Raw genomic sequence first — 14,908 nt, 5'->3', positions numbered from 1 at the left:
CCATGTGCCTCTGCAGGTTGCTAACAGGTGCATCAACAAATACATTCAGGAAATGTGGAGCAAAATAAAATTAAGCAGATGTCTTTACCGCAGGGCTTATCAGAACCTTTACTGTTCTAATGTAAATGACAGCCCACCAAAAGCTAGGATGTGTGATGAGACTAAATTTCTTCAGCCAAAGGAATCTTATTCCCACAGGGCCCCCCCACCTCAAGTGCAAAAATGCACTATAGGGAAGATGGTGGGACCACCTGAGGTAGGACATCTGCTGTGCAGGGCCCCGAGCTTTTCTTCTTCCTGCCCTCACACTTAGCACAGTGCTAGAAACATGGCAGGTGCCCAGTGAATGTTCGCTGATTGACTTCTAATGGGGCCTGGTTTCTGTCGATGAGCCAGTGCATTCCCCTGAGGATGGCACGTTCCTTAGAACTTGCAGGGGTTCATGACGGGTCCTGGGTGCCTGAAACTCCACTGGTGGCCAATCAGCAGGGCCCAGCAAAGCCTCCCAAAGGGGCCAGGCCAGAGGCGGAGGCGGAGGGGATGTGATAGTTAGGTTCAGGTGTCGACTTGGCCAGGTGTTGGTGCCCCATTGTTCTGTTGCTGCGGACCTAAATCATCAGTATGTGGAGTTCATCTATGGCTGATTACATCTGCAGTAGGCTAAGGGGAGCGCCTTCCTTAATGAGTGAGGTTTAATTTAATTACCGGAGGCTTAAAGGAGAGAGGTCAGAAGAGAGCTTTACACAGCACAGCCCAAGCAAGCAGGAGAAGGCGCCACACCAAATGCCGCCTGCCAAAAGCTCTGCAAGCTCAGAAGGGAGCTCTGCAGCAAAGCTTGTGGGGTATAGGAGTCTCACGGTGGGCAGAAATGGCTGGCCCCCCATACCACAGCCTTGCTCAGTCATGGGCTGGGGGCCACTCTGGGAAAAGCATCACCTGAGAATAAAAATTAAGGCAGATGCTCAAAAGACCAATAGCTGGATGCTGTCAGCTGGCCACACTCCTGACCGCCAGCCAGCAAAGCGAGTTCTTTACCGAAGAGGACCTGAGTAGCACATCTCCATGTCTGCCATGCTAGTCCTATGAGATTCCTACCTTTTCACCTGGTCACAGAAACCTTGTAAAAAGTATGGGGGGAATAGAAATGAGCTATTTTTATGAACACATATTCAATAAGAAAGTTAAATTCATCCTCTACAGGAAGAAAGAGGTCATTCTTCCAGAAAACTGTTATGGCCCTGAGCATTGAATTTGGCTGAGAGCTTCCTGGCTCTCACCCTTCTCAAGGTAAAAAGGGAGGAAAGAAAGTAGATTATAAAATTGTCCTTATTTTATCACAGAAAACATGTATGTTAGGGAGCAGAGAGAATTGTTTTCCTGTCCCCAAACTCTAGGATTACTTTATTACATGAAAGTTGCATTTAGGACTTTAAGGAACCTTAGAGTTCTAAACTATGGTTTAGTGCATGATGCAAAACGTTATTTGTTCAGGTGCTGTGATAGTTCTGTTCAGGTGTCACACTAGCCAGGTGATGGTTCTGTTGTGTGGAATTAAATCAACAGCATGTGAAATTCAACTATGGCTGATTACTCTGCAGTTGGCCAAGGGGAGCCCTCTCAGCAATGAATGAGGCTTAAAAGGAGAGGTCAGAAGCGTGAGAAGGAGCTCAACACAGCACAGCCCAAGCAGCTCAAAGCTCAGACCTCAGACCTCAGTAGTTCAGACCCAAATATTTAGAGATGCAGAAAGAACACATCCTGCGGAAAGCTATTGGAATCCAGAAGCTGGGAGAGAAGAAGCAGACATTGTCCTGTATCTTTCCATGTGACAGAGAAACTCAGATTGAAAGCTAGCTGCCTTTCTTCTGAGTAACTGTAAATTTATAACTAAATAAATCCCCTTATTAAAAGTCGATCCATCTCTGGTGTATTGCATTCAGCAGCTTTGGCAAACTAAAACAGGTGCTCTCGCATTTACCCTTAATAAATGCTGGAAAAAGCACTAAATCATAGCTCACAAAAGAGACTGGAGCATTTTCTTGTAAATTGCTGAGAATAACAGCCTGAAGCCTTCGTATGCTTGCTTCTTAGGCAATCTGCAACAAATTTGATAGGGTTTTTTCCCCTGCTTAGAAAGAGCAATTTCACATGGCCTGTGGTGCAGAGCTGTGTTTGTCTGGAGGACGCCCGCGGTGTCTGGGATGGACTGGCCGCAGGGGCTGTCACGATAGCCGCCTTTCCCTGTGGAGGATGAATATGAGAGCTCTGAATATTTAAATACACATTCTAAAAGCATCTCTCCTGAGCAGCTTATTATGATCTCAGGTGTCTAAATCAGTCACCTGATTAGACATCCACCTGTGGGATGGAGCCCGCATCCGCAGAGGTCTGCATAATTAAGGGCTCGGTAAACAACTGCAGGTTCTCCATGGCTGGAAGTTTGTGGTACTCACTCTGAAAAAGACATGCATCACTTAGGCAACTTTGAATTTGGGACATATTAGCTTTTGGATGCTTCCCCCAAGGTTTCTTTATTTCAGAGGGTGTTGTTGGAGGGACTATGAAGCTTAGTTAGTTCAATCCTCCTTCTTATGATAGAGTTGACTCCTTGGGCATCCCAGCCTGATGGCCATCTGACCCCTGTCTGGACACCTCCAATGAGGGTGGCACCAAGGCAAACTGGAGGCGCTAAGTAAATGTGCACCGAAAGCCTGGGTGTGTTCTGCTCAGCTGTGATGGCAATCAGATGCTACATAACTTTGGACAAGCCATTGCACCTCTCTGGGACTCTGTCTTCCCATTTTTAAAGCAAGGGCTTGGCACTTTGCACTTTCCAAGGCCTCCGGCAGCTCAGTTCCCGGCCAGGTGTGTGTCTGTTGGGGTGGGGATCCTGCCTTGGTGGGGCCCAGTGCTAGACGTGGCAGATATCCCAACCCCTGCTAAAGCCCATGCTCGTCCCTGTTTGCAGCCTTCCAGACGTTCCTGGGCAAAGAAGACGTCTCCCGAGAGATGGAGGAGGTGCTGGCAGAGAGCCGCGCCTGGAGGAACGTACGCCTGACGTCCGTCCTGGAGCTGCTGAAGATGCCCTCTGCTCGTTGGCAGGTCATCACTGTGATCATCACCATGGCCTGCTACCAGCTCTGCGGCCTCAATGCGGTGAGGGCGGGCTCAGCCGGGGCGGCCCGGTGCAGACCGCGGGGCCGAGGGTGGTCGTGGGGTGGGGCGGTTCTAGGCTCGCATGCTGGGGTCCCATGTTTAAATCCTAACTCCACCCCCACAGCCAGCTCTGTGCTGGTGCTCTATAGACACCTATGGAACTTCTCTGACCCTCAGTTTCCTCGTCTTGCAAATGGGCTAATGTAATCCTGAACTCACAGTGACCACTGAAAGAGAATCAGTGCAAATGTCACGCAGCCTCTAGCACAGTTGTCCCTTAATAATGCTGCTTAACCATTATGATTATTTATCCCTAGAAATATCAAAAAGTCTTATTTATCAATAAAAGGAACATGGCATGGGTGAGAGACATTGAGATGATTTTAGAAAATGTGCTCTTGGCTGGGTTGTCTTCAACTTACAGGTTTTAAATACAAAGCATCTTAGGGCCTGAGCCGATGTGAGCAGGAAAGTCTGAGGAGGAGGTATCTCCATATAGTTCCTCAAACCCTCTGATGGAAGAAGCCATCTCCTCTCTCTTGGAGGCTCCAGAAGGCAGAATCCAGGAATCTGAAGAATAGGAACACAGACTCTGGCTCACTGTGGAGCAGAGCTGGATAATAGAGTGGGTTAGCACAAGAGGTAGTGAGTTTCCCATCTATGAAAGTGTACGAGGTAGGTCAGCTGAGATTCCTGCACTGAAGCATCCCAACTCCCTCTGAGGTAGCTCAGCAGAGTATGAGTGAGCCCAGAGGGAGGGAAGAGGTGGAGGCTGACAGAGACTTTCTGAGCAGCTCAGATCAACTGTCTCTGTGCTCCTCATGGATGAGCAGAAACACAGAGTCCTCCAGAAGTCCACAGGAAGGATGCAGGAGGCTGTCCAGAGGAGGAGAAGTGGTGTCTGTCCAGAGAGGGAAAGATGACAACTCAAAAGTTACAACCACAATCTTCTGCCTCATTTCAACCACTCATTCTATGTTCAGAAACATCGGGGATGAAATGAGATCAGCATGCTACTTATTTACCACCTGCACGCCACCCCCCCCCTTTATTTGTTTGAGTTAAAGTGAGCAGAATGAAAAGGTACCTGGGTGCACAGCTCTACCTTAACTTATGGCGTGACCATGGACAGGTCCTGCAACTTTCCTCCTTTCTATAGGATAAAGTTTGTACTGGAAGGTCTGAATGCCGCCAATCCTCATTCCAAGAAAATAAAGATAATTCATTTCTTAGATCTAAAATTTGGAGTCTTAGGAACTGCATAAGGAATCTATATTTAATGAAGCATTTAGATGGAGAACCATGACATTTCTAAATAAAATCCTTTCTGCTGGACAATAATATTCCAACTTGCATACCCTGTATAACTGTATAAATTCTGCTATATGAATATATGATGTAAAAAAAAACACTTATTTCCTTCTGAGAACCAGCACCATGATGTCTCGATTTAAGAGCACTCAGCCCTCCTCATTCTATTTAGTTTCTTTTTTTTTCACATGGGCAGGCACTGGGAATCGAACCCAGGTCTCCAGCGTGGTAAGCGAGAACTCTGCCTGCTGTGGCCTGCTCTGTTTAGTTTTAATCATTGTTTTGAGGCAGCCTGGCATGCTTCCACCCAGGAATTATTTGCTCAACACAGAGCAAAGAGCTTTGGACTAAGCTTCAATAGGCCTGGCCATTGGTCTCTGGGTGACTGCAGAACCTGCAGCAAGAATCCTGGGCAAATCGCTTTTCCCTTGTCCAGCTTCAGTCCGCGCAGCTGCAAAACTAATCAGGGCACACTTATTTAGTCCTTAGTATGAGCCAGAGTTGGTTGCTGCTGTAAAGCACAAAGACATTAGGGGACTTTCCCAAGGTCACATGGCTATTGATGGTAGAAAGGCTCTGGAGGCCCAGCAGACCATTCCAGGTTCAGGGTGCTTAATCACCAAGCAGGGAGGCCCCTGAGCCTGGTCAGAGCATCCCCACATGTATCATTCAGTCTTTGCACCCAGGCCATCCCTGGGCAGCCTCTGGGACATGCCTTACTTCTTTCATTTTACATACAGTGGCAGGAACTGCTGATTGGGCAGCCCTGGCATCCAAACTGGCCTCTGTGTGTAGTTCTTCTCCCTGCACTGGCTACCTTGCTGTCATTTAATCTAAATGGGCAAGGCCAAGAAAGAGAGTTGGGGAAACTTGATTTTTTAAAAGTTTAACTATGCTTTACCACTCAATTTGTCCCCTTAGTTTTACCAGACATTATTTTGGGAGCCATGGCAGGTGAATACTGCCAGTCCCCTCTCCTGCTTCTCCGCCGCCTCCTGGCTTCAAACAGTCCTGCAGAGCAGGTGGTACTGCCCCATTTCACAGATGAACAAACTGCCCCTGACAGAGGGCCAAGGGCTTGCCCAAGGCCACAGGTGCTTGAACCTGCATGTTGACCTCACAGTGGCAGTGCTGGGTGCTGCTGGCCATCTTTAAATCCCAGGCACCTTGACCTAAACCAGGTTCTCAGCCTCGGCGCTGTTCACATCCAAATACTGGACGCATGGTGGTGGGAGCTGTGGGCTCTTCAGCTGCATCCCTGGCCTCACTATATGCCAGTAGCACCATTCCCCGACCCCACCAGTGGTGACAACCAAAAATATCTCCAGACATTGCCATCTGCCCCTTGGGAGCAAAAGTACCCCAGTTGAGAGCCACCGTATTAAACAATTATTACCTACGGCTCGGTGCATCTCTGCTATGCATAGATTGAATGGTTTCAAATCCTCTGGAAATCAAGAGAAGGTTGGACTGAACAACAAATAATTTAGTTATTTCTATGTTCCTTTCTCAGCATCAGATTGGTTTTTCCCCCTCCCTCTCATAATAGCTCTCAAATTCCCTTTTCTAAAATTAGACCTGTCACTTAACATGACTTGCTTTATGCAGCTGCTTACCTCCTGAGCAGGTTGTCCTTTGCATAGAAACCAGACTTTTGTGTGAGTGTCTAGTCTCTCAGCAGAGTAGAGGGGCCTCTTCCCTGGGCCCCTTCTCCACACCACCTCCATGGCCATGCACCGTCACCTGACTATAGATATAATGTCTGTCCTCGAGGATGGAGAGTATGTGTTATTGTCCCTGGGTCCCCAGCACCCAGAGGGGCCCATGGCGCATGGGAGACACCTGAATATTTAGGGAAGAAAAGGAGCAGGAGGAACCGGGGAGCAGTGAAGACACTGTTTCTACCAATTACAGGGCTGAAAATTGGACCAATACCAACTGTCAAACCCAGTGTGGGAAAGCCTTCATTTTCTTGAGCCTTGATGAATGTTCCAGAAGTCTGAGAAGTGTATCATACCATCTGGAACAGAAGAAGCTGACCTTATTCGTTTCCCTGGGTCTCAGTTTCCTCTTATGAAAAACAGGGATGATAATACTCGGTTTGCAGCTGCCCTGAGGATTATGTGAAATGATGTATGTAGAATGCTTCGCAGGTGGTAGTGCTCAGTCTACATTGGATTGCTCTCCCTTGCTGTTATCAGAGAAATTGTTTTGAACACTGTTTTCTTCTGTCTCAATGTCACACATTTGCAAAATACATTGTTTTGGATATGCTGTCTTGGTTGGCAAACAAAACACCCACGTTTTAATGGAAGAAGAGTAAAACAAGAACAGAGAGACACGGTGTACAGGCTGTGGACAAGCCATTTGGGCCTGGGACATTGGTTCTGGATGTCCCTACTTCCTGGGTGTGGACACTTAGTGCAGAGCCTGAGTCCTACAGGGTTCCCGGGGAGATGGCATGTTCCTCAAATCCCTTCTGCCTGTGATTGCCACGTGATGCTTCCCTTCCTGCTAAACTGGACAGCTTCTGAAAGGCGAGGACTGTGTGCTTTGTTCTCCTCTGTGTTTTGGGCTTATCAAAGCACCAACAAGCAATTGGGTAGAAGGCGGGAAGGCCGGAAGACAGGCGGGAGGGAGACAAGAAAACCTTCAATATGTTTGTAGCAAAATGTTAAAAAAAAATTATTCCCCCGTTTCAAATCAGGTGGATGCACGCATTTCTCAAACCATCATTAGGGATTCTGAAGGCCAAATTGTGTCTTGCATAAAAACTTCCATCAACATTTCAGGAACACTATCCATAGCTATTGTTTTGAAACGCTTCTTCCCAAATCAATTCCTTTTGAACTAGAAGGATCCAATGGTCTGTTATCCTAATCATCAAAACGGTGTCGCTGAAAGAACTTGCCCTGTCCTTTTGGATGGAGAGAGAAGGGAAACCCTTCGAAAACCTGTGTGGTGGTCGAGAGCATGGAGTTCACCGGTTGGGTGACCTTGCACAAGGTACTGTGATTTCCCCAGCTGTGGAGTGGTCCTCATCTTAGACAATGGTTGGGAAGATGGATGACATGTTGTGTGTAAGACCTTCAGCTCAGTGCCAACCGCATGGGTAGGACTGGATAATCCTCACCATTCTCTTATTCAAACAGCCCCACCTTCATACCAGAGTGTCCTGGGTCCAAACCCACATTCTCTGACTTCCCAGCCCGTGACCCTGAGTGAGTCACCTAAGCCCTCGGAGGCTCAATCCTCAGCTGTAGAATGAGGAAGTGACCAAAGGAGGCAGGAAAGGAGAAATCAGCTGGTTATGTGCTTAGTCATTGCAGGATAATATTTGTCTTTGTGAGATCGGGGGCCAGACTGGTACAGCCAACACGCATAGAGATGCTTTTAAAAGCTAAGATTCCCTGGCTGCTTTTAAAATGTGAATGCTTGCTGTGTACCTGTCTAGATCTTCTAGAGTGAAAAAGAGTGGAGGTGCTCAGAAGAGGGCTACCCTTTTCTGAGTGCTAACAATGTGTTGGGTATCCTAAATATGTGTGCTGGTTTGAAAGGATGGATATACCCTAGAAAAGCCATGTTTTAATCTTAATCCCATTTTGTAAAGGCAGCCATTTCTTCTAATCACTATTCAGTACTGTATGTTTAAAACTTTAATTAGATCATCTCCCTGGAGATGTGACTCAATCAAGAGTGTTTACTAAGCTGGATTAGGTGGAGATATGTCTCCACCCATTTGGATGGGTCTTGATGTTTCCTCCTATAAAAGAGGAAACATTTTGGAGAATAGGGGAGAATCTGAGAGAGCAGAGAACACCACAGCACCACCAGCCAGCGACTTTTGGAAATGAAGAAGGAAAATGCCTCCCGGGAAGCTGGAGAGTAAGCTAGCAGATGATACTGTGTTCGCCATGTGTCCTTCCAGCCTAGAGAGAAACACTGACTATGTTCGTCATGAGCCTTCCCAGATGAGAGAGAAACTCTGTCCATGTTTGCCTCCACTTGAGAGAGAAACCCTGACCTTCATCAACCTTCTTGAACCAAGTATCTTTCCCTGGATGCCTTAGATTGGACATTTCTATAGACTTGGACATTTTCTCAGCCTTAGAACTGCAACTTATTAAATTCCCCTTTTAAAAGTCATTCTATTTCTGGTATATTGCATTCTGGCAGCTAGCAACTAGAACAATATGACATCTGGTTTAATTCCCACACCCACTTTGAGGGCTAGGGGAGACCTGAGTCCAAGTCCCCACCACTGGGTAGCAGTGGCTGGGCATCAAACTTCTTCTGTCCAACTCATGGCCTCCTGTCTGTCCAAACAATAGCTGCTCACAGAGAGGGGACTTTAGGTTTTAAGTTGCCATGACCTAGGAGTTCAAACATATTTGGGGGCTGGATTACAAAGCTGGTTAGCGACCATGGATCCTGTTTTCCAAACGTTAAAGCAGGGAGCTGCAGGTGGAGCCTCAGCTGGTCCCACCTGGGAGCTGGCAGGCCAGGTCTCCTTCCTTGGCCCACTCGTCGGGGTGGGACAAGGCCAAGGAGGGAGGACATGTGCTTGGGGCTTCTGCAAAGCAACTCTGCCCAGGAAGAGAGCCTGGGGTGGGAGGTACCACCAGGCAGCGCAAAGCCCCTCCATCAGGGCAGAAGATTTTACCCTTCTTTGCAGCGAGCACTTTTCCTTTCCCACGACGCTGGCTGTTCTCTCTAGCCTACTCAAACCCATTCCGGAGGGGAATCGGGTGGTGTTACCATCAGAAAACATGGTTCTAAGTAGACAGGCCCACCTGATCCCACGGCAAACAGAGAGACAAGTCTCTTCGTCTTGGTGAGAAGGTGAGATTATTGCAGGTGCAGGTGTAAGCAGCTGGAGGGAAACTTTCCAAGACCAGTTCAGAGTGGGAAGGATGGTTTGGGCTTTTATAAGACCATCTCACTGAAAGAACTTGCTGTGTCCTTAGGGGTGGAGAGAAAAAGTAAACCCTACAGGGTGGTGCAACGGTGGTTCAGTGGCAAGAATTCTCGCCTGCCAAGCTGGAGACCCAGGTTCGATTCCCAGAGCCTGCTCATGCCAGAAAAAAAAAAGTAAACCCTACAAAATCCTGTATGGTGATCAAATAACCTCAAACAGACAAAAAATGGCCAAGATCCAGAAGAAAGCAGAAGAGAAAAAAAAAATAGAAAAGAAAACGTTTAATCAGCCTCTCCTGTTATCTTAAAAGTCCCCCCTTCATTTCCTTGTTTTTCAAGGAAAAGAAGGTATTACTTATTAAACCATATAGTGATTTTTCCTTACATGATCCAGCTGACAATGCAGGGAGGGTTTCTAGAAACAAAGAGTAAGTGTTTTTTTTTTTATTGAAATGAAATTAACAGCAAGTTATTTTAACATGAGCTTTCTGAAATAATAAAAAATCATTTAAAAATAACTCAAGGCTGCTTAAGTGAATTAATTATAGTAGTTTTCAAGCTACTAAAGACTATACTAAACATTTTCTAGCTAAGAATTTATACTAAGTATTTTTTCGATGTATTCAATTATCATTGGCACCTCACCTAGAGACAGCCAGGGGACAGGGAAGAGTGGAAAGTGGTGGAGTAACCTGGGCTCCAACCCAGCTCTGCCACCCATTGCTTACGGTCTCTCACCTGGCCAAGCTTCAATTTCCTCCACTGTTAAGTGGGGACAATGTCACCCCAAAGAGTTGAGGTGAGGAGGAAATTAGATTGTGATAGGTTTCAGGGAATATAGTAAATAAGCTTCCTTTCTTCCCCTCTGAAGTTCAGAACAGTTTGTAAAGAGAAGAACAGGAATCAGCTAGATGGAGGAAAAATGCCTGGTTTGTTCCTAGTGCGACTGCAGTAGAGGCTGTGACCTTAGATGCTGTGGTTAATTCTGCAGCCCAGCTTTAAGGTGCAGACCCTGTCCCAGGCAGAGGCGCAGAGGGGCAGAGGGGCACAGCTCCAGGCCTCCCAACATGGGGCCGATGGGGGGGGCAGGACGCTGCCCGTGGAGTGGGGGACAGTGGCCGAGGAAGCAAACGGGCCTGGGGCTCCTTACCGGCTTTTGCTTCGTGAGCCGTGTGCGGTCGTGGGCTCATCCTCTCCGTAGCAACACCATGTTGACAAACTGTTGCAAGGGCTGAAAGCAAGAACACAAGTGGTGCTTCACCTGTAAAATGTTTATAAGTGAAGAATGTGGGCTTTAGGGTAGTAGAGGCAGGGACATAGGAATGCCCAAATCTTCTTACTCTGCATCTACACCATAAAACCTGCCCGCCGCAAGATTCCCCAAAGATCCAGTGCAAGCATGAGGAAGAGGCTGTGCTGAGAGTTAGATACACGGAGGCATCCCTCCCCATGACCTACTTATAACTGTCAGATGTTTTTCTGAACTAATAAGCAATCACTTTGCAATGGAGGCATGGAATCTTCTGGAACAATGCCTGGAACATTTATTATGCACCAGCTATATAAGAGACTTCATTGTTTTAAAAAAAAAATTGCAACAACTCTAAAAGACAGATTATTGCTGCCTTCTTTTGGAGAATAGGGATTCTGAGAAGTTCCATCATCCACCCAAGGACACACAGGAACTAATAAGAGGAAGTCTCCGTGAAGTCCTGGCCAACCGCAGGACCTCCCCTGCAGGTTTTCCTCTGGGGAGAGGGTCTGAAGGGCTGATTTCTGCCCACTGATGTGTATGTGCATTCAGTATAACGTGTCTCTTAGAGCTTTTTTCATGCCTGTCCGGTGAGCATCTATTTCTATGCAAAGTGACTTTGCTAATATTTAAACTCTCCAGAGACATCCCAGGCACTGTGGCTACAGGGGAATTGGAACCGGGGGAGATGCGGTGGGTGGGGAGGTGGAGGCAGGAGGAGGCACGCAGGAGGTTCTAAGCTCCAGCAGGAGGCCAGACTGTAGCCTTCTGCAGGAGAACCCAAGCGCACACACTGAGTCGGGTCAGACACTCTAAGGTATAGGAACAGGAGCAGGTCGGGTTGTGGTTCTGAACCCAGGCTGTGAAAACACAAGGCGTCGGAGGGCCGCTCTGTCTGCAGTGGCAGCAGGGCAGGCTGATGGGTGTAAAGGGCACAGAGAGGCTGTTGTAAATGAAGGAATTTGAGTGAAGGTTAAGAAAGGCTTTTAAACTCCTGTGATATGCCTAGATATAGGTAACTATATCCATTACCTATAAAAGGGGAGGAAATTGCAGAAACAAATCCAGTGGCCATCAGGAAGGCTTTCTGGAACAACGCTAGCTTCCATAACAGTGTGAAGAGCCTTGGCAATTAGTGAATTTATTAGGAGCTCCCTCCTTACCTACAGGTCTGACAGCAAAGGCTCAGGCTAAAGACGGAGTCCAGCATTCTAATTTACCAGCTTAATCAAGTGTGATGGGCAGATTCAGGGCAGGAGGGGCTTTGTCTTACAGAAACATTAAAACCCCTTTTTGCCAATAGATGACTCGGTGCTTGCCAGCTCAAAGACACCCTTGCAGGGGTTTTCACTAGGGTCTCTGTTCTAAAAAATGATGAATATTAACTCTTCTTAGTCCCTGGCATCTTGCAGTCCAGCAAGGTGTGAGGAATTACTTCTTTCACTAAAAAATAAGCCATTTGTAGATCTGAGTGGGTTCTAAATTGTATCTTCCACCAATGCCTGGGTAACTTTTGCTGAGGGACTCTTGATAACAAGACAAACTTGTAGGAATAAGAACTTCATCCAGAAACGAAATAAGAGCTTTAACTTACCCGGGGAGAGTCGAGCTGGCAAGTTATGAACAATGAACTCTGAGTTTGCTGTTTAATGAAGATCAAATGTTTATAAAGGTTTCTAAGATCCTCAGGGCAGCGGATTTCTGCCTCCGATTTCAGGGGAGGAAAGTGGTTTTCTATCACTTAGCAAACTCCTGTTTTTCAAGAAATGGCTGGGACAGAGAAAACACTGAAATCATTCATGGCCAAGCTGTTGATATAAAACCTCCAAGGAAATGATGAATAGTGACTCTCCTTAGTCCCTGGCACCTTGTAGCCCAGCAGGACCAGCACGAATCTCTTCTATTGACCAGAGAGGAGAAAGAATCTCAGCAAAGGAGAGTGAATTGGCTATAGTTCAAGATGGAACCAGTTCTCTAAATTCCTAATGAGTGATTTTCGTAACACCTCATGAATATCATTAGACTTGGCTTCATGTGACAAAAACCTCAGTGCAGAAGATTTTTCTCTCTCATATGAAGTAAGCTGGGAGTGTTGAAATAGCAGCTCCATCAACATTGTACGGGGACCACATATTCTGGTTTGCCCAGCCATCGACACTGTATGGAGACCACATATTCTGGTTTGCCTAGAACAGCCCCAATTTATGGCTGTTGTCCTGGCATAATTGTTAACACTCTTGCAAGTGTCCCACTTTAGATTATGAATTAGTCACTCTAGTCAGGAGAGATGCAGGTTTCTTTTAATTCCTCTTCATCATCTGATTAAGTAGCTTCCATCCCAAGGCAGGGGCACTATATAGAGCTATACAAGTTGTACATTGTACAACTCAAAGAAGTATCATTCACACAGTTATCATTCTAGATTTATTATGGCCATTTTCCGGAAGATGACAGCAAATTGTCTTTTGGAGGTGGCACCTTTTCGAATTCTCATGAAGGTAAAATGGGGACTGAAGACAGTGTTGCCCTGAGGTCCCCTAGTGATCATGAGGGTTCCTGAAGCTCCAGCCATCACACCCACCATCCTGACAGCATATGAAAAGGGGAGCATACCTCCTTGATGAAAAGCTCCTTTAAAACTCCACCAGCAATTCTCATTGCTATGCTGAGCTTCAAGGGAAACTGGAAAAATATTGTATTTTTAACTGGGCACATTACTGTTCCCAGTAATCTTGGCATGAAGAAGGAGAAATGTGGGAGAAGAGAGAAAATGACTAGTTGGCCACATCACACAGTCCCATCTTGTGACTCCGGATTTGGCTGTGACTCTCAGAGACCACTTGCACCTGAATTTAATTTAGAAAGTCGAGTCCTCTCCTGACACTCCTCTTTTTTTCTTCCTGCCTTATAGATTTGGTTCTATACCAACAGCATCTTTGGGGGAGCTGGAATCCCTCCAGAGAAGACCCCATACCTCACATTGAGCACAGGCGGCATTGAGACCTTGGCTGCCATCTTCTCCGTAAGTAACTGGCAGTTGTTCTGAGAACACACACCAGGTGTGACATAGGCAATGAACCAGCAAGTCTCTAGAGAACCTTTGTCATTCCAAAGGCGTCAGACTTTTCAGAAGTCATCATGCAGCTAGCTCATCACTGACATCTTATACATCTAGAGAGTATTCTTTTCTGTATTTTGCTTTCCTTTAGTCTCCCTTTGACTCAACAGCTCCCTTCTTGGAAATCACATAGTCGCAAATGATGCAACTATGAATGCCCTGAAAAAATGGCCCTATTGTCCCTGAGAGTACAGATCAGAGAGTCTGTGTGAGCCTAAATTGTCTTGGCAGAAACATTTATAAATGGTTCAGTACCGATAGGGGTCACCTCATCATCCCAAGCACATAGGGGTTTGCAAGGCAAAGAAAAGGGGGAAGAACATCCCAGTGAGTCTATAAAATAAAGAAAGGGGCTTTCATAAAAATAAGCATGTTCCAAGGCAGAGAGATGTGAAGATTCACTCTTTCTCAATAACTTACAATATGCAAATAAACATTTGAAAAAAAAATTGGGAGATTTCAGAAGCTAGTGGAGATGTCATAGATTTTTAGAGTCAGGCAAAACTGGATTTGAATCCTGGCTCTGGAATTTCCTGGCTTTGTGACACTAGACCATTAGCTCACCCCCTCTGATTTCCCTCTTAATGAGATATTCTTGTCTCACCTACATTGTAGGTGTGTGGCCTCAGATAGGTAAGGACTCAGTATATGGGCGGATTTGCTTGAGAAAAAAAGCGTCAACTCGAGAGTAATATTCTCTGACCTTGATGGAGTAGCTGGTTAAGATTTACTTTTTCTCACTGCTGTGGCCTGACAAGATTGATGCCTATGCAAATAAGCAGAAGGTTATTTCTGATTCCTTTTCAACAAGACATCCCGTTTTACACCTTGCTTTCAATGAAGCCTTGAAACAAGATGCTTTAGGAAAAAATGGATGTCAGCCTTTTCCTCCTCCATTATAGAGTCTTTCTGTTAGGGAGAAAATAGTTCAATGTATTACAATGGGGAAGTTTCATAAAATTCTTGTCTTGTGCTATAAACCCTACCCTATGTTTATTGTTAATATTTATCAGTAAGAGGAAATAGTTGGTCTGTAAGATAAAATGCTCGGAAGAGAATGGGCATGGGGGCTTGTAAATTATTTTGTTGTTATTAGAAATCAGTACAAGCTCATTAGACTAAATTTTGAAAATTCAGAAAAAAACAAATGAGAA

The 14,908-nt window shown here is 46.1% G+C and overlaps 1 protein-coding gene across 4 annotated transcripts in view; it reads left to right on the top strand.

Annotated features, from left to right (window-relative positions):
• The window catches only part of SLC2A9 (solute carrier family 2 member 9), a 229,465-nt gene that overhangs the window by 126,250 nt on the left and 88,307 nt on the right, over positions 1-14,908 (top strand). For all 4 annotated transcript variants that reach the window (XM_077136390.1, XM_077136391.1, XM_077136392.1 and 1 more), the window contains 2 exons: positions 2,969-3,156; positions 13,548-13,658. In XM_077136390.1, coding sequence (XP_076992505.1) covers positions 2,969-3,156; positions 13,548-13,658 — 299 coding nt within the window. The remainder of the gene's footprint in view (positions 1-2,968; positions 3,157-13,547; positions 13,659-14,908) is intronic.

This window comes from Tamandua tetradactyla, chromosome 19, assembly GCF_023851605.1.
Source record: "Tamandua tetradactyla isolate mTamTet1 chromosome 19, mTamTet1.pri, whole genome shotgun sequence".
In the NCBI taxonomy this organism is placed as follows: Eukaryota; Metazoa; Chordata; class Mammalia; order Pilosa; family Myrmecophagidae; genus Tamandua; species Tamandua tetradactyla.
Note: the sequence above shows the minus strand (reverse complement) of the source record. Positions and strands in the feature narration are given on the sequence as shown.